This window comes from Ananas comosus, linkage group 2 (assembly GCF_001540865.1).
Source record: "Ananas comosus cultivar F153 linkage group 2, ASM154086v1, whole genome shotgun sequence".
NCBI lineage: Eukaryota > Viridiplantae > Streptophyta > Magnoliopsida > Poales > Bromeliaceae > Ananas > Ananas comosus.
The window spans coordinates 1353860-1375132 of record NC_033622.1 but is presented as its reverse complement, the minus strand read 5'-3'; the positions used below and the strand labels follow the sequence as shown (position 1 = coordinate 1375132).

Below are 21273 nucleotides of genomic sequence, written 5' to 3'. Positions count from 1 at the left end.
TCAAATATTCTCAAATTTCTAGGTTTACTAATGGAGATTTTTTTGATAATTATAGAATAAATTTGAAAATGAGCAAAAGTTTTTAAATTTTATATCTTATTCATTCAAATGTCAATTTTTTTTTACCAGTCCTATCAAATATTTTGATATTAAAATCTCTAAAGGACTTTCGAAACTCTTTAATGGCTCGATGGTTGTCAATTTATATTCTACTTTTAAGCGTACAAATAGTATTTCTCGTACTCTTTTATTAGAGATAAATATTACAGTATAAAATTTAGTAATTAAAATTTTACATCACCGACACATCAGTGACTCATCGTCATTGCATTAACCGAATTGAACTACACGACTTATATTGCAACAATTTAAAAAGTTTCAAATATAAAGTACATCATTTTAAAATTTTAGAATTGAATATAATCGGCCTTTGGGCGACGAAGCTTCTGAATTAACGAACAACACTATTAAATTGATCTATATCAATTTTTATAATTTTTTTGACATTATCTGTCTAGTATTCTAGTGGTCTTAAAATTAACTATGTTTAATATAAGAGTCCATTTGATGCAAAATTTGTTGTATTTCAAAAATATATTCTATAGGCTAAAAGTCTAAAATAATTTTATTATTTCACTAATATTTTTTACAATTATCCAACTTGAATTGAATGATACTGATTTAAATATTTTTTTTAATAGAAAATATAAAATATTTTCGTAATATTACAAATTCTGAGCCAAATGGATCCTAAGATAAATTTAAAACTATTTAATTACTAAAAAGATAATATTTAAAAATTTAAAAATTTATATTGTATAAAAGTTAAATAATTTAAATTATATTTAATTTTCTTAATCATGAATTTAGATGTTCTATCATCGAAATGATGCAAAAAGGAACACATTCGTCGGATCCTAAAAGCATTGTAAGTTTACTCTATATAATAAATTAATTACATTGTAAGCAAAGTTATTATGAAATTGGGCCCTGGTTCGACGGCAAACGGGGCGGATCTGGAGGCGGGAGGAGTTTCCATCTTCAGCTCCGCTTTTTATTGGATTCGGTCGGATTTGGAGTGGATCGATTTTAAAGAAAAAAAAATCTTTCACCATTCACTTCATATATATATATATATTGGTTTCTATTGATTGCCCATTTAAAACGGATCTAAACAGAAGCTCCACTAACCCGAATCCATTTGCATCTTCTGTTTGCAAGAGTCGGGTAACTTGTTATTTAAGTCTCGAGATATCCGAATGTTTGTTGTTTGGCTGTTTTCAACTGCCACGTGTCCGTAACCCTTTAAAGTGGGAAAAATATGCAAAGGTTTGTAAATAGACCCCTGAACAATTTATTTTAATTCTTAAACTCAATTTTACAAACATTTTGATTGCATATTATTTTATTAAATTTATGCCTTGTTAGGTATTCCTGCATTTTTCTTATTATTCTAAACTTTAAATTTTAATATATTGGCGAAAGAACTTTCTTTTTATTGCATCTCGACAAAACAATGGATTATAATTTTTTTTTTAAAAAATCATTTTTATGTTTGTAACTTTTGTTGTGAAGTAAACAACTTGGATATAAGATTTATAAATAATTCAACCATTTCCTACTACACTATTTTATGTATAAATTCTATTTAGAAAAATATAAATAAAAAGTAATCATTCTTATTCTATTTGTTAAAAAAAATTATACTGATTAAAATTGATAAAATTTTTATATTTAGTTCGTAAAAAATAAAAAATTAAAGGATAAGCTTCAAATACCAGTCTCGTGGTTTAGTATTTTCTCACTTTAGTATTCTGTATTTTAAAATGTATCAATTTAGTATCCTATGATTTTATTTCTCTCTTTTCGTCAGCTCCTCCGTTAACATTTTGTTAAATTATAAACAAAAAATTTCAGATACCCTACCTAAGTTTATCGGATATTTACTTAATATCTTTTAGTTTGAACTTTGTCACTAATATAACGAAAAAAATTAGTGGATGGGATAATAAAAAAGAAAAATGAAACCTTGAGTACTAAATTGATACACTTTAAACTATATGGTACTAAAATAAAAAAGTGTGAAACTATAAGGTGGTATTTGAAAATTTTCCAAAATTTAAAGGTGTTAAGAAAGAAAGTTGAGGGGACCAGTTCGAATTAAGCTATATTTGAGGGGGTTTCCGGTATATGTAAATATCTGTTTTTTAGTGGGTTTGTTTGCAAAAATGGTAGCAGCTTCATTCAAACTTTGAAACGAACGGGGTATTTGACGACCGGTTGAACCGGTCGCGGCTAAAACGGGGAAGGGGCGGGGGTGACCGGGAGATTCACCGGCGAGCCGGTGGACTCGGGATTTGGACGGTGGCGGTGAGCGGGGGTTTACCGGCTTTGGACTCCTGCCACGTCAGCATTGACGACCGTTGGGTTCGGCGCGCTCTCATTGGCTCCGCCCCCAACACACGCGTGGGTCCCGCGGTTTTTATGCTGTCGATTTTTATCGGGGTTGCCGCAATTATGGGACACGTCATTTTAGAAAAGGAAAAAAGTTAAAAGTTGGGGAGACCCCCTAAACTATTTGTCGTTTTGAAATTGCCCTCAACTTTTTTCTTTTTTTTTTTTTTGGTTGAAATTTCCTCGGCTTTTAATTTTTCAGAATTGAGTGACTTTAGTCAACTAAAATTAATAATTCGCCTACTAGTCCCCGAACTTTTGATTCAAGATCTAATCTTTTTTATTAGGAAAATAATTCTCTATTTCTTGTGGGACCATAAAAAAAAAAAAACTAGGCTGGAATATTATTAATAGTACGAATGACTTGGTGTTATTAAATTTTTTATCTTTGAATTAAAAGATGTGCGGTTAGAATAATGTTGTCCCTCTAGAGTTGAGTGGGTGGTTAGTTGAATAGTATAATCGAACGAATGAAGATGATAAAAGAGTTAAATCTAACGGTAGAAAACTTGATAGCACAAAATGCTTCGTGCTATCGATATATATATATATATATATATTGGCAAAAGGAGTTATTTTTGACTGTACGCAACATAATCCTCCTGCAATATTAAAGGAAGTCTCATCTGTTATTCATCGATCTCATACTTTTAATTCAACAGTTCATAATATATACATAGAGAAAAATTGTGACTCAATAAGTGGTAACACTATCGACCGTTCCTAGAGCAAGTGGCAAAGGGTTTGGTGGTTGGTACCCGAGATCCAAGTTCGAATCCTAGTTGATTCATATTTCCAGCTAAGTTTATTTCTAAATGAAATAAACGAAGTGGGTCGCATGCTATCTTTCTCTCAAAAAAAAAAAAAAATGGTAACACTGAAAAATAATGTAGAAACTGAAGATTCGATAAATGTATGATTTACAAATGTGCAGATGCATTACGTGTAGGCAATAATTTGGAATCCAATATCTAATACATATATAAGGACTAGAAGTATGAGTTTTTTTTTTTTGTTTTTTTCCCTTGAAAATAAAGCTAGAGATAAAGGCAAGTTAAAAAGAGAAAAAGTTTGTATGAGAGAGATAGAGAGAGAGAGAGAGAGAGAGAGAGAGATGGAGTGTGAGAAAAGCTTGAGGGGTTTGGTACATCCAAAGTAGATGTTCCCTTTAATTTGTTTGTGGAAAAAGTTTCCATAGTTTATGAGGCCCCCATGTGCGTTGGTTGGTACTTGGTACAAATCAGGGAGTCCAATAGCTTTTCAGTACAGTATATAAGTAAGTCTCGTATACTTTCGAAAGTATACTTTCGAAAGTACGGAGACCTCCGTGCTTGTAAGTTATTTTTAATGATAGAAAATTCGATTCGACGATCGGCTCCGTTAAGTATAATCTATCCTATTGAAATTATTTAGAAATCAAATTTTATAATTTTTTGACATCATTTACCAACCGATCAAAAGGTCTCAAAAATAACTATTTTAATGGCCGATGTGGCACGTTTTTAAGTTCAACGGTGTTGAAGTATCCAAATTAGATAAAAACTTAATAGAAAATTCTACTTAACATCAATAGCAAGACCAATACTTCCGATTTGAAATTTGAGTCTTTTATCACTGTTTTTTATGAGGTTTTCATTTTCAGCCGTTCATTTTGAGGCTGCTCGTTTACTAGACAAACGAAGTAAAAAATTTATGAAATTTGGTTTCTAGGTAGTTCCAACAGCGTAGATCATGTCTAACGGAACTGATCGCCGAATCGGATGTCCCATTATTGAAAACAACTTACAAGTACGAAGGCTCTCGTACTTTCGAAAGCATAGAAGCCTAGCTTTATATATAAATATATATATATAGAGAGTTGAGCTAGAATACTATAGATAGCAAATGGACTCCGTTGCCACCCATTTGTTTTCAATGATAGAGCCTCCAAATTGACGATCGGCACCGTTGAACATGATCTATATCACTTGAAGTGTTTAGAAATCAAATTTTAAATCTTTTCGACATCATTTGCCTAATGATCAAAGGGTTTCAAAATTTGTAATTTTAATGGTCGATGTGAGGCGTTTTCTCGTTTAACGGTGTAAAGATATCCAAATCAATTAAATTTTTGTTAGAAAATTCTTTAAACTATTTAAAACAAGATCTATACTCTTAATCTTGATTACAAGATTTCTATCATCATTTTTTAAAGAATATTCATTTTCAGCCATTCATTTTTGTGTCCATTCGATAGATAAAAGAACAATATCGAAAATGTATAAAATTTGATTTCTAAACACTTCAAGTGGTATAGATCATGTTCAACGGTGCCGATCGTCGATTTGAAAGCTCCATCATCGAAAACAAATGGGTGGCAACGGAGCTCGTTTGCTATCGATAGTATTTTAGCTCAACTCTCTCTCTCTCTCTCTCTCTCTCTCTATATATATATATATATATAGAGTGACCTTGTATGCTTCTGAAAGTACGGAGCCCGCCGTGCTTCCAGTTGTTTTCGATGTTCGGACTTTCGAATCGACGATCGGCTCCGTTAGAGTTGATCTAAAGTATTTTGAAGTATTTAGAAAATAATTTTGTGGCTCAAAATCAGGTTGAAAATAAAAATTTTACAAAATATATGAATATGACATTAAAATTTTAGATTAAAGTTATTGATCTTGTTTTATATAGTATAAAGAATTTTCTATCAAAATTTCATGTGATTTGGATATTCTACACCGTTAACTTCAAACGGCTCACCACGGCCATTAAATTATGATTTGAGTCACTTCGATCACTAGCAAATGATATCGAAAATCTCAAAAATTTATTTTATATACTTCAAATATCTAGATCAAGTCTAACGGAGCCGATCGTCGATTCGAAAATCGAACATCGAAAACAACTTGAAACACGGAGCGCTCTTGCTTCCAGAAGTATACAGACGGCACTATATATATATATATATATATATTATATATATATATATAATATATAATAATATATATATATTATTTTATTAAAATTTCATTGAAATTCAAAAAAAAAACCTTTAGTTGAAACAAAAATTGATAAAACAAGCGGAAAATAAAGTCTTTGGAACAAGGGGAGTGTAAAATTTATCCATAATCAATAGATGGTCTTTTTATATTACTTCACATGCACTATTTAGGATATGCAATATTCAATCAAATTTTTTTTTAAAAAAAAAGCATATTATGTGTACGTACGTAGCTCTATACACTCAGGTAAGAGTAATATATATATATATATTTTTAAGAGATAGGCAGCACGCTACCTTTTTCGTTTATTTTATTTAAAAATAAATTTAGCTGTAAATGTGAATCTAACTAGGATTCGAATTTGGATTTCGGATACCAACCACTAAGCCCTTTGCCACTTGCACTAGGGACGGTCGGTCAGGTAAGAGCAATATTATGTGTACACCTATCCATTGGATATAAAATTTATACCTATAAAATTTATACCCACCCCGCATTCTATGTAAAAAATCTATTTCAATGTAACATAAATTTTTATTTTTGAAATGAATTTTTTATATGAAATAATGCAGGAGAAAATAAAAGAATGTTTGCTCAATATTATTTTTTGCTAAAATGAATGGTGACTATTGTTTTGTTATACTAAAAATCTGCTGTACTTTAATAAAGGACGAATCTCTCAAATTAAACAGGAGTGACACTACAAAAAAAAATGGTCTATAGGGATACTTTTAAATATCGGTATAGATAAAAAAAAGTGATGTTAGCTAAATTATCGACACTTTTAAAAAATTTTGCTATATGTGGGGTCGCTAGGTATATAGTGACAGTTAAAGAGTGTCAGTATAATCTAAAAAGAGTGCTGCTAATTTACTAACACTTATTTAAGTATTTAGCAACTGCTGGAACTCTACCTCGTTGGTTGCGGTGACGAAGAATGAGGAGAGGGAAGGGCTCTTCGTCTAGAATTTCAGTGGATTGAGTGAGGGGAGAAAGGAAGATGATAATTAATTTTTTTTTTTTTTTTTTTCTTTTCTGTTTGTAATCGGATTGAATGGGCTGGGTAGGGTGGGTTGAGTAGAGTAACCTTTTATTTTTTGTTGAATTGGGCTTTATATTTAGGCATTAGTAGATTTTTTTTTATGTTTTGGCATAAATGAAACACTTACACAAAAGTGTTCCAAACATGTGTCGCTATAATCTAATTTTGTTGTAGTGCATGAGATGAGAAATTCTCTTTAAATGCATTATTAAATTCAATGAGAACGAGATCACAATTTAAATAAGCATTTATGAAATTAAATGGGAGTGATATACATCTCCACCCTGAACCCTTTAATACTTATTTATGGACAAATAATAGTTGTGAAAAATTAATTCAAAATTGAAAATTTACGAGCATGTTAGTTGTGCGATAACCATTTCCGTAAAAAAAAAAGAAAAAGAAAAAGAAAGAAAGCCAAGATTCAACTGAAGAAGTATTATTTGGAGAAGTTTTAATATTTTGTTTCACTAATTAAAATTTGTTTAATAAATTTTAGGAGCAACAAAAAAGCAATATTCAAAAAAAAATTGTGAGCTATTTCCCAAATATTTGACTGTATATTAAAAATTAAAATATAAAAAATCTTCCGGTAAATATCTTTTTTTTCACTTTTCCTCTCTAATTTTTAAAAATTTATATTTTATCCTCTCAAAATTTCAAGATAATGTGTTTAGTCCCTTTTGTTAGGGTTCTGTTACTATTTCACCAATTTCTTATAATTTATGCTAAAAGTATTCTTTAAAAAATAGAAATATTAAAAAACTATTCTTTCAGGACAATTTTGTTATTTTGTCATTAATATTTCTATTTTTTTAAAAAAATTAAAATATAGATTTATAAAGTAAAAAAAAAAAATTATAAGAGAATTTTCTGTATTTTAACCTTTTAAAAAAATGTATACATCTACTCTTGACAAGAACACAAATATTCACTGAAGTTAGTCAAATTCAACCAGTAAATAATAATTAAATTCGATTCAATGAGTTTTATCTTAAATATTAAGATTAGCGCTTTAATAACACCCACTAAGCGCGATTTTCGTTATCAACGTTATTGGGGGACCTACTGGTGTGCATAGCTAATTGATGCACCGAATTGTTAAGGGTTCACACGTGAATAGTCTAATATCAGATAATATTAATAAGAGAGAAAATGATTGATGTATATTAGTGGGCACAGATTTAATAGGTTTAAGCTTTTAGGTCGAATGATTTGCATTCAATATGTCATATTCTTGATTCATGTTGGTTTGTCCCGGCCTCAAAACTCTCCATCAAGTGGTATTAGAGCGGATGATTTGACAATCCTCGACTATTTATCTAAATGATATGGTGTAATTGAATTGATGACTCTCATGAATACGACGGGTTTGCTGAGAGAGTCACGAAACACGATATGATGGTTTGGCGCCACCGAAGAGAATTAGGCTTGAGAGGTGTGGCATGGGTTAAGCGCATAGGTTCAGATAGTTAATGCATTCAATATAGTTGGGTCAGAAAGGCGCGGGTCTAAGTGCATGGCCTCGGATGAGTTCTTGAATGGCGCAGATTAAAAAGTGCATAGTCTCAGATAAGTGAGTTCGCTTAACAAATGAGTAAAGAATACTGATGGGTTCAAGCCTGATAGGCTTAAACTTGCGATCAAGTTAGTGAGTGGCTCTTACGAATATGACATGTTCGCTGAGAGAAGTCACAATACGTGATATGACGGTTTGGCACCCCCCAAAACGAATTGGTTTGAGAGGCATGGGTTAGGCGCATGCGTTTAGATGGTTAATGCATTCAATATGGTTGGACCAGAAAGGCGCGGGTCAGGTGCATGAGCTCTGATGAATAGCAGAATAACGCAACTTAAAAAGCGCATGATCTCAAATGAGTGAGTTCGCTTAACAAAGGAGTAAAAAATTGATATCTACTAATGAGTTCAAACCTAATAAGTTTAAACTTTTAGTTTGACTGAGTTTCATATATATCACATTCTCAAGCTCATATAGGTTTGCGTTGGATCCAGAACCCCTATATTTTTAATATAGGGGTTTTGAAATAGTCCTCTGAGTTACTACTATATTTTTAATCTATTGATGAGATCTTTTTAACTTTTAATTTTAGCAGGTGTTACACACATGTTCAGAAAATATATAAGCCATTTTGAAATAGCTCTCTGAATTACTATTTGCTTTATTTAGATTTTCTGAACATTTTATGTTTTAAAAAAAATTTGAATTAGTTTGGCCAAATAAATTAAAATTTTACCGAATTGGCTGATAGTTCTATTAAAATTGTTTAAATTAAAAAAAATAGAATAACAAACTGCTAATAGCTAATTGATCTATGAAATTTAACAAATATTTTAACTTGATTAACTATAAAAATTCAAATTTTAAAAAAAAGCTAAAGGGTGTCCATTTCAGAATAAAATAAGGTTTTTATTGTTGAGTATAACTTGGTGTTTTGAACTTTAATGTTATTTATTACTACTATTATTATAATTTGTACTCTTATTTATATATGCTTAATTCTGAATAAATTACAATTATTTAATGTACCGAACACTGACATGTGAGCTTGGAAAATGCGTGACTATCCAATTTATAAGCATAGGACTCAGATTATAAATAAGGAGTGTTCTGATGAATCAGATCTCAGAAACATTATTATGTGTACAATATTGTGTTTATTTATTCTTTTAATGAAACTTACTTTTGTACTCTGATCAAATTTTATTCAAATATTGTACGCATATAAATTGTACTAAAGAATCACAAGGAGTCGGGAGAGATTCAAACTTACTATTTCTTTCCGTAGTATCACTACAACAAAAACGGTCTATAGCGACACTTTTAAATATCGGTATAGATCAAAAAAGTGCTGCTGGCTAAATTTACCGACACTTTTGAAAAGTGTTGCTATATGTGGAGTCGCTAGATATATAGTGACAGTTAAAGAGTGTTGCTATAATCTAAAAGAGTGCTGCTAATTTACCAACATTTATTTAAGCATTTAGCAACCGCCGGAACTCTACCTCGTTGGCTGCGGTGGCAGAGGAGGACGAGAGGAAATGATCTTCGTCTAGGATTTCAGTCGATTGAGTGAGGGGAGAAGGGAAAATGATAATTGATTTTTCTTTTCTTTTTCTTTTCTTTTTCTTTTTTGTTTGTAATCGGGCCGAATAGGCTAAGTGGAGTGGGTTGAGTAGAGTACCCTTTTATTTTTAGTTGGATTGGACTTTATATTTAGGCATTAGTAGGATTTTTTTTAAGTTTTGGCATAAATGTGATACTTATACAAAAGTGTCCTAAACATGTATCGCTATAACCTAATTCTGTTGTAGTGTATCGACTAAGAATATTAAATTATTTAAGTTAATGACGCTATTAGCTATTTAACTGTTCCCATTTTATGTGCCGAAAAGTAACTAAAACTCTTATATCTGATATAATTATTAATTAATTTGATAAATTTTTTTAGCTTTTGTAACTACAATCATCTAAGTCTGAAAAATTGAAAGTGAAGAGGATCACAATTAAAGCAGTTTCTGTTGAAGAATATAATGATATTCATTATGTTGATTCATCATGTTAATATCATGCAATATATAAATTTGTTCCAAAGTAATTAAATTATTGGGGTAACTCACTAACTATTTATTTTTATTCACCATCTCATTATTTATAAGTACATAGAGGTGGCCCAAAAACTAGGATGGTAAACTTAGGCCTCTATTTAGTATTTACCATTTCCACTACCATTTCCAGATCCATATCCGCGCCCTTCGCCATAACCATATCCAGAACCGTTACCCGACCCGGACCCTGACCCTGACCCGTAACCTTCCCCGTATCCTTCACCATGACCTGAACCTGACCCAGAATCCTCACCCGAGCCATAACCCTCTCCGTAGCCTTCACCATGCCCTGAACCCGAACCTGAACCCGAACCTAACCCTTGCCCTTGGCCCGATCCGTGCGCTTGACCGTGTTCCGAGCCCGAACCAACGCCGGACCCTGCACCGGACCCAGCATACGATCCACCTGATCCAGCAGATGAACCAGCACCCGAACCGGCAGATGAGCTAGCTCCGGAACCAGAGCCAGAACTAGACCCGGATGCAGACCCTGAGCCCGAACCAGAACCGGAGGCACTACCATCTCCTATGCCCACACTGATTCCTGTTCCGGCACCGATACCGACTCCGCCGCCATCACCGATGCTTATGCCTAGGCCTTTCCTCGCGACCCGACTCTCGACATGTATAACACAAGAAGCCACGACGAAAATAGCAATGGCTAAAACACCTTTCACATAAGCCATGTTTATGAAGTGACACTGTATATTTGTTTTATGATCTCTATGTTATGGATTGTGAGAAATTAAGGAGCAATAAATATGCTTCAAAAACGAGTCATATGCAAGTGTTTGAGTTGGTTGAGGGATTTGAATTGGTACACTAAAAAAGTAAACTGGGTTAGCGTGGCAAAAAAACTTGTGGAGGATATTGAATTTTTCTATAGTGGAGCAATTTTGATGGCTTAGTTTTTTTATTGCTTGTGACACGTTAAAAGGGCCCTTTTTATCATTTGGACCCACGCACTAGAACGTAATGCGTAGTGTGTGTGTGGATCATTTGACTTGTAATGTCGAATGGGCCATCTCATAACTTAGAGCCTGTCGCATAGACCCTGTTTGTTTCACTGAAACTGAATTTTGAGTTAAAGTGAAGTTCGGTGAAAATTACTTTTCTCTCACTGTTTGTTTTCATAGCTATGAAAGTAAAATTTTTTCTGTTCTACTGTTTGTTTGGCAGAAATTGCATAATATAAAACAATAATTTATATATAAATAATAACACTACAACAGAATTAGATTATAGGGATACATTTTTGGGACACTTTTGTATAAGTGTCCCATTTATGCCAAAACTTTTTAAAAAAATCTATTAAGTCCTAAATATAAAGTCCAATCTAATCAAAAATAAAAAGTTCCTCTACTCAACCAATTCCATCCACCCCACTCGGGCCCAATTACAAATAGAAAAGTAAAAAAAAGAAAAAGAAAAATTAATCATCATTTCCACTTCTCCTCCGCCACCGCAGCCGACGAGATAGGGTTCCGGTGGCTGGAGTTCGGCCGTGAGAATCTCGCAGGGACCGTAGAGGATTACTGTCGCCATGTGTTCCTCCGCCACGGGTCGCTGGAGGAGTGGGTGCCAAACATTATGGTGGCCTCACATATAGCGACCCCACATTTAGCAACACTTTTAAAAAGTGTCGGTAATTTAGCCAGCAGCATTTTTTTTTAACCTATATCGATATTTAAAAGTGTCGCTATATACCGTTTTTATTGTAGTGTAAATAACTTAATAAATAATAAATTATTATTTAATAAATAAAAATAATGTAATTATATTCTTATATAATTAAAAAATTTAATCTGAAACAACTAAATTATTTTTTATACACAAATTATAATAATACAATAATAAAATTATAAAGTAGAAAAAAATTAATACTTAACTAAGCAATTTTCATTGCATTTTAAATATACAAACTAAATTAAAAAAATACTAAAACTTAATTAATCAAATTTTATCATATTTTAAATTAAAAGAGTAATAAGTACCATATACAATTAAATATATTTAAATATAACTAGTATTGCCCATTGTATTATTATTTTTTTCACCTTTTTTCACTCTAATTGACTTCGGCCCAGGGAGGCCAAAGTCAATTATACTGTTTTAGATAATTCGAGTTTCGATCATATCTTTAATACTGCGAACCAAATAGAAGTAATCGTTTATGGCCGAAAACGACTTCACCCTTCTCCATTTTACCCAAACAAACAGGCTTATAATGTTTATCATTGCAACTACAAAAAGTGTATTCTAATTGAACAAGTGTTATTTGATTAAGTAGTTGTCACTTACAGAAATAAATAGAATATTTTTTTATTGCATTTTTGACTGCGTGCAATTAAGGATGAAAGCAAGTCGAGCTCGAGTGAGCTTAACTTAGCTCAAGTTTGGCTTGAAAATAGTTTTGAGCTAAATTCAAGCTAAAGCTCAGCTTAAAATTAATTCGAGTCGAGCTCGAGCGAATGCGAGCCCTAAACGAGCTATTTGAAATTTCTGATATAGAGCAATTTACGATTTGATTTTCATAGAACATTATTTAGAACTTGACACGAGAATATTTTTTATAGTTTAATATACAAAATAAATGTATAAAATGCCATAGCATAATACTAAGAAAATTAGTTTATGAATTGATATATATAGCTAGAATTGAGCTCCTATACTTTTAAAAATACCAAGTCATTGGTGCTCGTAAATTTTCGGCCCTTGGATTAAGGAATGTGCGGTTAGGATGATGTAGGCCCCCTAGGGTTGAGTGGGTGGTTGGTTGAATAATATAATCTAACAGGTGAAAATGATCAAAGATATAGATCTAACGGTAAAAAATTTACAAGCACCATAGCCGGACGGCTGGGGTACTATCGATAGCACAAAGAATTTGGTGTTATCGAGTTTTCCGCCGTTAGATTTAACCCTATGATTATTTTTATTCGTTAGATTATACTATTCAACCAACCACTCACTCAACCCTAGGGGGCCCACATCATCCTAACCATCCATTTTTCAATCTAAGGGCTAAAAAATCAATAGCACCAATAGTTTGGTGCTATTGATAGTGTTCCAACCTAGTTTTCAATTTAAGGGCTAAAAAATCAATAGCACCAATAGTTTGGTGCTATTGATAGTGTTCCAACCTAGTTTTCTCTCTCTCTCTCTCTCTCTCTCTCTCTCTCTATATATATATATATATATATATATATATATATATGAGCTTTTGAAGCCTAATACAGGTGACCCCAGTAACCCAAGCTCGGCTTATTTAATTACGATCCGAGCTAGAGCAAGTCGAATACCCAGCCGAACACAATGGCCCTCTTTGATTTTTTTTTCTTTTTTTCTTTTTTCATACTATGCACGTTAGTTTAGGCTTTGTTTGGGATTGTGGGAAGATTGCATTACGTGTGGTGAGAAAGTACGAAGGAAAATGTTCTGTTTGTTTCCGTACGTAATATTGCGTTCCGCATATCGCGATGAGTTGGTTACGATATATTTTTTGCGATGCCATTAAAAACGCAGAAGCATATCCCATATGCTTTTATCCCAACTCTATTTTATCTAATAGCGTCAGATGGGTCTTAATATCAAACAGCCTTAGTTCAAAGCATAAAAGTCGTTATTTTGAAACAGTTTGTTTTTCGAACAAAATATAGTCAAACAGTTACCAAATACAAATTGTAACTCGGGTTCCCTCCAAAGTATCAAATTTTTTAAAATTTTAAAATTTATGCTTGTTGCTGTTTTTTTATATACTATATATAGAATATACCCTAGATAATTAGATAAGCACGAATTTGTTAGTAACTTACGAAGTTATAGAGATAGTTAGGGTAGAGAGAAAGAGAGAGAGATTTTAATTCATAGTACTAGGAGAGAGAGAGATTATAGGTAAATTATTAACAATAAAAAGTTAAAAGATATTTAAAATAACAAATTTTGGTGTATATCCACTTTAATTACTACCTGTATAGGTGTGTTGAAACTTTTTTTTTTTCTAGGATAAATTACAGTTTTGGTCCCCAAACTATAAGATATGTATATTTCATTTGGTCCTCAAACTTTGATTCGTAATAATTTATGATTTGAACTTTCAAAATTATTGCAATTAAATTCTACAATCTAATTTTGTTGACTAAATATATGACAAACTATTAATATAGAAATACTGTGAAAGTATTGTCATTGATGAAGTAATAATAATTAATATACTATATCACTTCTATGTCAATAATTTGTGAATATTAATTAGCTTATTAAATTGAGTTATGGAATTTGATTATAATAATTCTAAAAATTCGAGCCAGTTTGCTAGCAACAAATTGAAGATTGAGGACCAAATTAAGTGTCACGGACCTCATAGTTTACGGAAAAGCGCAATTACCCTTTCTTCCTATACAGATGATTATATATTCTTACTAATTGAGAGAATTAGACTTTTATCAATTAGAGCTGATCATTAACGTACTATACCTTGACACCTCAATATGAAATACTAATGATTCTATATTTATGTATTAGACTAATTATATAATGGTGTCAGTTTCTTAATTAAGCTTAAGTAATATATATGGCATTCAAATGTAGATAAGTTACTAACATTTTAATATATAAATGCGAATCTATTGTATAACAAATGGTATCATGCTAATTTACTCCATAAGCAAATGGATTTATTGGAGAAAATCTGTAAAAATTATTTTCTAAATAGTTCAAATATGTTAGATTAAGTAAAACAGAACTGATCGTCAATTCGCAAGTCCCATCGTCGAAAATAGTTTAGGAGCATTGAGGAATTCGCAAGTCCCATCGTCGAAAATAGTTTAGGAGCATTGAGGTTTTCGTGCTCTAATAGCACCCAATTTCTACCCATAATATATATGAATCAAAATAAACAACAAATTGAGGAGGTGTCTAATTTAAATAGAACAAATTAAACTTCAGTGTCCTACTTCAAAAAATGACCTACATAAATTTGAATGATATTGATCACAATACATTTCGGCCAAAATGTACCATAGCTAAAACATATAACAAAAGATGAATTCTACTTCTTTGACATCAAGATGATGAACCGTGCCGCGTGCACTGCGATCAGGAGCACCGAAATCACGATAAGGAAGATCCCGACCTTCCTCCATCGACTCGTGACGGCCTTCGCGAACCCGTCCCTGCACATATCGCAGTTGAAGCACAGCTGATCGGCTCGGTTCCCCCACGCACGACAATCGGGCCTGTACTTGCCTCCGGCGTATTTTGCGTAGTCGTTGTTCTCTGCAAATATCCAGTCGGTCGCGCTCACGTACGCCATCCCGCATTCGTCCGGCGGTTTGCAACATCCCGCCTTATTCGTAACCAAACAAAATTTTTAAAAAATGATTAAGATTTAGTACGCAAGAAAAAATTAGGGCTTATTTGGTCATGCTTCTGCATGGCAAGGATGCTTTTATTGTGCAAAATGTTACAAATATGTAAAAGACTCATTTACAAAAGCACTTGCAGTTGCAAAAAGCACTAACTCTGGCGGTGAATGGATCAATAAAAAAGAAAAAAAAAAAAAAAACTCTTTGTGACAAAAATAGTAGCATCTAAGTTTAAACTTCATGCTTATTTATTTATAACTTGTTGATAAATACTTGGGTAGAAGTTAAGGTGAAAATGTGCCTAAACTACAAAAAAGTATATAGGAAGCACCAGATCATTACTCCTATATATCTACAGCAATATTACAGTTGCGAAAAGCACTAACTCTGGTGCTAAATGGATCAACAAAAAGGGGGAAAAGAAATAAAAAACAACTCGTTGTGCCAAAAATAGAAACTTTTTAGTTTTAAATTCGTACTTGCATTGCTTACTTTGTTGACAAATACTTGAGCAAAAGCTGAGCCAAAAATGCGCCTAAACTCAGAAGCATCAGATTATTGCTTCTATCTAAATAAATCAACAACAAAAGGGCAAAAAAAAAAAGAAGAAAAAAACAACTCGTTGTACCAAAAATAGTAGCTTTTAAGTTGTCAATTCACATTTATTAAGTTGACAAATACTTGAGCAGAAGCTAAGCCAAAAATGCGCCTAAACTACGAAACCGTAACATTGCATGTGAGTCATGGACGTACGTTCCATGCATGCATGGAGAACGTGGTAATACCTCAACCGGAGAGAGCTTGATCTTGCCGAATTCGTGCGCCGAGAGGCCGCCGGTGCGGTACGCCAAGTCGCTGCAGATGCGATTGTTGTACAAGCACGACTTCACCTCATTCCAGTTTCCGGTGCTCGCGAGGCGCGTCTGGAACCACCCGGGCGAGGCGGGGACTTGTCGGGCCTCCATCTTGTACACGCCGACGAGCACGAGCCCCATGGTGAGTGCCACCACGAGCGCCACCGCCAGCACCGCGTACCCGGCCAGCGCCACCCCCTTCCGCACGGTCGAGTACCCGGCTGCATTGCTGACGACAAACATGCCGAGGAGCCCCACCCCGACGCCTACGCGCATGCCGCTCGTCACAAGCAGGTCCTCGCAGTCGTAGTCACGGGTCACGAGGAGCCACACGCCGCATGCGAGTGCGGGGAGGGAGACGAAGGAGGCGAGGACGGCGAGAAGGCGTAGGATGCGCTTCATTTGGGGAGGAAAGGGAGGAGGAGAGGGCGCGGTAGCGGAAGAGGAGGGGGGTGGAGTGCTCATACTATAGGGGTAGTGTTGGGGGGAGATTTTTGGGTAGATATAGTAGAGCATTTTGGGAGCTGGATATTTTTGTTGGATTGATCTTTTCAATGATTAGTTTGATTTCCGTATTTTTCGCCTGTTCCATCTAATCTTAAGGATTAACAGAATAGCACAATTCTCTCTGTGTGTGTTTAACCGCCACTTTAGAAGGTTCTTCTATCCCTATTGGATAGGTGTACAAATTTTCATTACGCACACCCGGTGCACCATGTAAGCCGTGCGCCAGTGGTTAAGGTGTTAAATATATTTAAATTAAATGGATAAGGGCAATTAGATCGTAGGTTATAGATCTATTCAAATTTGAGCCATTTAAATGTGAAAAATTCTTTGATTTAACTTTTAAACATGTCTTTTTCTATATGTGCATTGTAAATGTTTGATCATGCCCTAATTTGTTTAATTTGAAATTAGAGCCTTTTGAGGTTGATTTTTATAATCTATACCACTTATAAAAGAGAGAGTTTTAAAATTTTTAATCTACACTACTATATTAATAGGGACCGATATTTTGGGAAAGAAAAAAATTTAAAAACTCCATCTTTTATAAGTAGTATAGATTATAAAAATCAACCTCAAAAGGCTCTAATTTCAAATTAAACAACTTAGGGCATGATCAAACATTTACAATGCACATATAGAAAAAGACACGTTCAAAAGTTAAATCAAAGAATTTTTCACATTTAAATGGCTCAAATTTGAATAGATATATAACCTACAATCTAATTGCCCTTATCCAATTAATTTAAGTATATTTAACACCTTAACCACTGGCGCACGGCTTACATAGTGCACCGGGTGTACGTAATGAAAATTTGTACATCTATCCAATAGGGATAGAAAAACCTTCTAAAGTGGCCGTTAAACACACACAGAGAGAATCGTGCTATTCTGTTAATCCTTAAGATTAGATCGAACCGACGAAAAATACGAAAATCAAACTAATCATTGAATAGATCAATCTAACAAAACCTAGATAGAATTAATATAGCTTATAGATAGAGTTAATATAGCTTATAGATGCTTTGGTTTAGTTAGAAATACGATTTCTAATCTCCCCTACTATATAATGATGATGACAACCGTCAAACCATATGAAAGGTAATTGCTGTAACTATCTAACCAACTAATAACAATAACTTGTTGAGTTCAAACCAATAGTTTAAAATACTTAAGTCCGGTTATTATTACTAGAGCTCTTGGTCTTTATATTTCTGTACACGTGTCAAAATTAAAGTTTAGTTTAGAAATGTATTTTCTTTACGTTTCTAAAAAGCCATTGTTTTGATGCTTTAGAGGTCCAAAGAAATTTGAATACAATACATTAAGATGGTGGTGGAAGTCTCCTTCCGGGAAGTGATTCAATTATGTATTTAGCAATGGAGAAGTAGGGTTATAAAGCTTTAAAATAGCTGTATTTAGAAAGTATATTTCAAACTAAATTGTGGTTTTGGCTTTTCCTATGAATACTATTTAAATAATATTTTTATCACCATCATTACTTCTAGAAATGTAGAGGAAGAGGATCTAGACAAAAATTTTAGAATACAACGCTTATATTATTGACATGGTGCCCCCAATCAATTAAAAAGCTCTCATGTAGTTCACCTATCCCATTATAGCTTTCAGAAAAATATTTTTATTGTACTTTTCTCAAAAAGAGAAATATAATTGGCTGGAGATAGATGATGTGGTGATGATGTGGTATAAGTGTTACATAGTAGACTTCCTCTACGATCCTTATTTTTTTGGTGGATTGGCGTAGATTCAAGACGGATTGATTAATTTTTATCTTATATTTTATTCTGATTTACTGTTTTATTCGAGATGGATCAGAGTGGAAGTGAATTTTTAGTGGATCGGGAGAGATTAATTAAGGGAAGGAAGGAGTCCCCCGCCTTTTGCTCCACTTCTTTAGCGGATCAAGACGGACTCAGAGCAGTTTTTTTCTCTTTATTTTTAGCCCTCACTTACGCCCCACTCAAAATGGATCTGGATGAGAGTTTAGCTAACTCGGATCTATTTGCATCTCTAAATTAATTTACTCCCTATATTTGGGCCAAACAGACACCAAGCCACGGAATTTGAATCAAAATACTTATGTAAACCCTTCAATTTACCTTTGTTTTTTGTTAATTTATAAATCTTTCACTAGTAAGAGGAATAATTTGCTAGAGAGGCTATTTAGTGATATTAGATTAAACAAATTGGTAAAAAAATTACATAAACCTATATTAATCATTTTTTCCAATCAAGTCACGGGAATTATACCTTAACTGAATCTATGTGATCTATATATATGCATATTATTCTTTTATAAAAACACGTAATATATTTTACCCTACATTTTTCTATTGCACATAATATATTATATTTTCTGCAATTCTAAATGAAGCCTTACTCTCGAATTGTCGCCAAACTAAGAAGTTTGATGAAGAAGAAATTTTAGAAGTTTCATGCACGCATGATGATGCCAACAAGAAGTGGGAGTAGTTGAGAAATCTATCGTGGTTGTGTCATCATAACATGCTATAAAGCTTAATTCAAACTTCATGCCCACCTCACTAAAGAACCCATGCATGGTCCAAAAAGAAAGGCAATAAGATCACTACATGTGGTTCTCTAATGCTTTGTTACTACCCATGTAATTGACATTTTAGAATTTTTTTTTTTTTCGTAGGGATTTTTATACATGCCTCTAGCTAAGCCAAACTTCTTTTATTCCATATGTCTAAACTCTATTTAAAGTGCGTGCTTGTTTAGTGTAGCGCTAGCCTTTTGCACTAGCTTGTTTACTCTAAAGAGTATGTAATAGTTAAGAATTAAAACTAAGTGCTTGTTTAGTATAGCTTTTGAAATAGCTTGTTTACTCTAAAAAGTAACAATTAAAGGCTTATCTCGTACTTATTTGTATGCTTTAGTTGTTTTCTTTTTTCTTTCTCGATTCCGTCTTATCATATTTAATTCAAAGAACTAGCTAGCCATTTTTGTTAACTTTTGTGTTAAGCTTATCTTGCCTAATAAAAAAAAAAAAAAGCAAAAAACAATTATTCTTTATCATGCATACATCCATGTGCAAAATCCGAAGATTTTAGTGACTCAACTGAACTAATCTCAATCTCTAATGTAACCCAACCCTTCTCATGTTCATACATGTGTCAACCTAAGTGATTTTCTCTCTAACTCTTAACCCATTAACTAGTAGTGCGCCACTAACTTTTGTACGTACAAATCATGGCCGCATACAAAGAATAATTGACGCACTTTGCTTTCGGTTGAAGATAATTCGCATGCATGGTGTTGTCCCCTGGTTTTAGATGCACAAAATGGCCTATAAATAGCTCTCCTATGTAGCTATTTGAGTCAACAACACTTGGGAAATATTGTAGGATTCCCTGAAGAAGTAGCATTGCAAGAAGAGTGTAAGAAATGGCTTGTGGAAGTGCTTCTGGTTTGGCTTTGCTTCTTTGCTTCTTGTGCTTGGCCATGGTTAGCACCGAAAGCCGCCCCACAGCTCGAAAGGATCTTAGTGTGAACCTCGGCGGCGGTCCGGGGCTCGGGCAAGGGCTTGGGCTCGGTCTCGGTCTAGGGCTTGGGCTCGGTGTTGGTGACGGGGGCTCTGCATCTGGGTCCGGGTCGGGCTCTGGCTCGGTGTCTGGTTCCGGTTCTGGTTCTGGTTCCGGCTCTGGTTCGGCCTCTGCGTCTGGTTCAGGTTCGGGTTCAGGCTCATACGCCGGGTCTAATGCTGGTTCATATGCTGGGTCAGAGGGTTCCGGGTCGGGGTACGGAGAGGGGCAGGGGTCTGGATTCGGATCGGGAGGACGCCACTGAATATTGGAGGACTAGTTTAGTGCCAGACCCGGAGAATGTGTGTGTGTGATGTTGAATAGTAGGGGCATTAAACATCCACTGTGAGTTGTGTTAATTTCTCTCTCTATAATAAATCTTTTTTGGGTTTTCTCTTTTTCTACTTTTGTTTTTTTTTTTGAGTCATGAGTTGTTTTGTAGCCTGAAAATAAAAGTAAATATTTGGAGTTGAACTCTCTCTCTCTCTCTCTTGTCTTTTTTTTGTATATAGTGGTGTATGCTCTGCTTGTGCATGGCAAATGGAATACAATTTCTATAATTTAAAATGGACTTTTTCAATTGTTTTGACTTCCCACAAAATACTTTTTCGAGGGAAAATAATTTTCGCTTTTGAAAATAATTTTAATGTCAACTCCAATTCTCGTAGTGAGTGGCTCATGATATATTTTTTATGGTATCATTGAAAAACAGAAAAAGTATATATATCCTATATAGTTTTGCCCCAATTTTGTTTTCTCTAATAGCATTAGATGAGCCTCGCTAGCAAACGTGCCCTTAGCCTTATTCTAACTGAAAACAATTTCAAGTACTAAAAACTGTTACGGATCAAAAGTTAGATCCAATCTTTTCGTTCT

At 33.7% G+C, this 21273-nt stretch overlaps 3 protein-coding genes across 3 annotated transcripts; 1 reads left to right on the top strand and 2 right to left on the bottom strand.

Moving 5' to 3' along the window:
• LOC109706759 (glycine-rich cell wall structural protein 2-like) lies at positions 10115 to 10856 on the bottom strand. Its single transcript, XM_020227736.1, has one exon. It carries the CDS (start codon positions 10791 to 10793, stop codon positions 10206 to 10208), a length of 588 nt encoding a protein of 195 aa, XP_020083325.1. The 5' UTR covers positions 10794 to 10856; the 3' UTR covers positions 10115 to 10205.
• On the bottom strand, positions 15064 to 16729 carry LOC109706868 (tetraspanin-15). The gene is made up of 2 exons (XM_020227882.1): positions 16259 to 16729; positions 15064 to 15454 (listed from the first exon to the last, which is right to left on the bottom strand). The coding sequence occupies exons 1-2, from the start codon at positions 16727 to 16729 to the stop codon at positions 15158 to 15160; spliced, it is 768 nt and encodes a 255-aa protein (XP_020083471.1). The 3' UTR covers positions 15064 to 15157.
• Positions 20261 to 20662, top strand: LOC109706867 (putative glycine-rich cell wall structural protein 1). Its single transcript, XM_020227881.1, has one exon. The coding sequence runs from the start codon at positions 20261 to 20263 to the stop codon at positions 20660 to 20662; it is 402 nt and encodes a 133-aa protein (XP_020083470.1).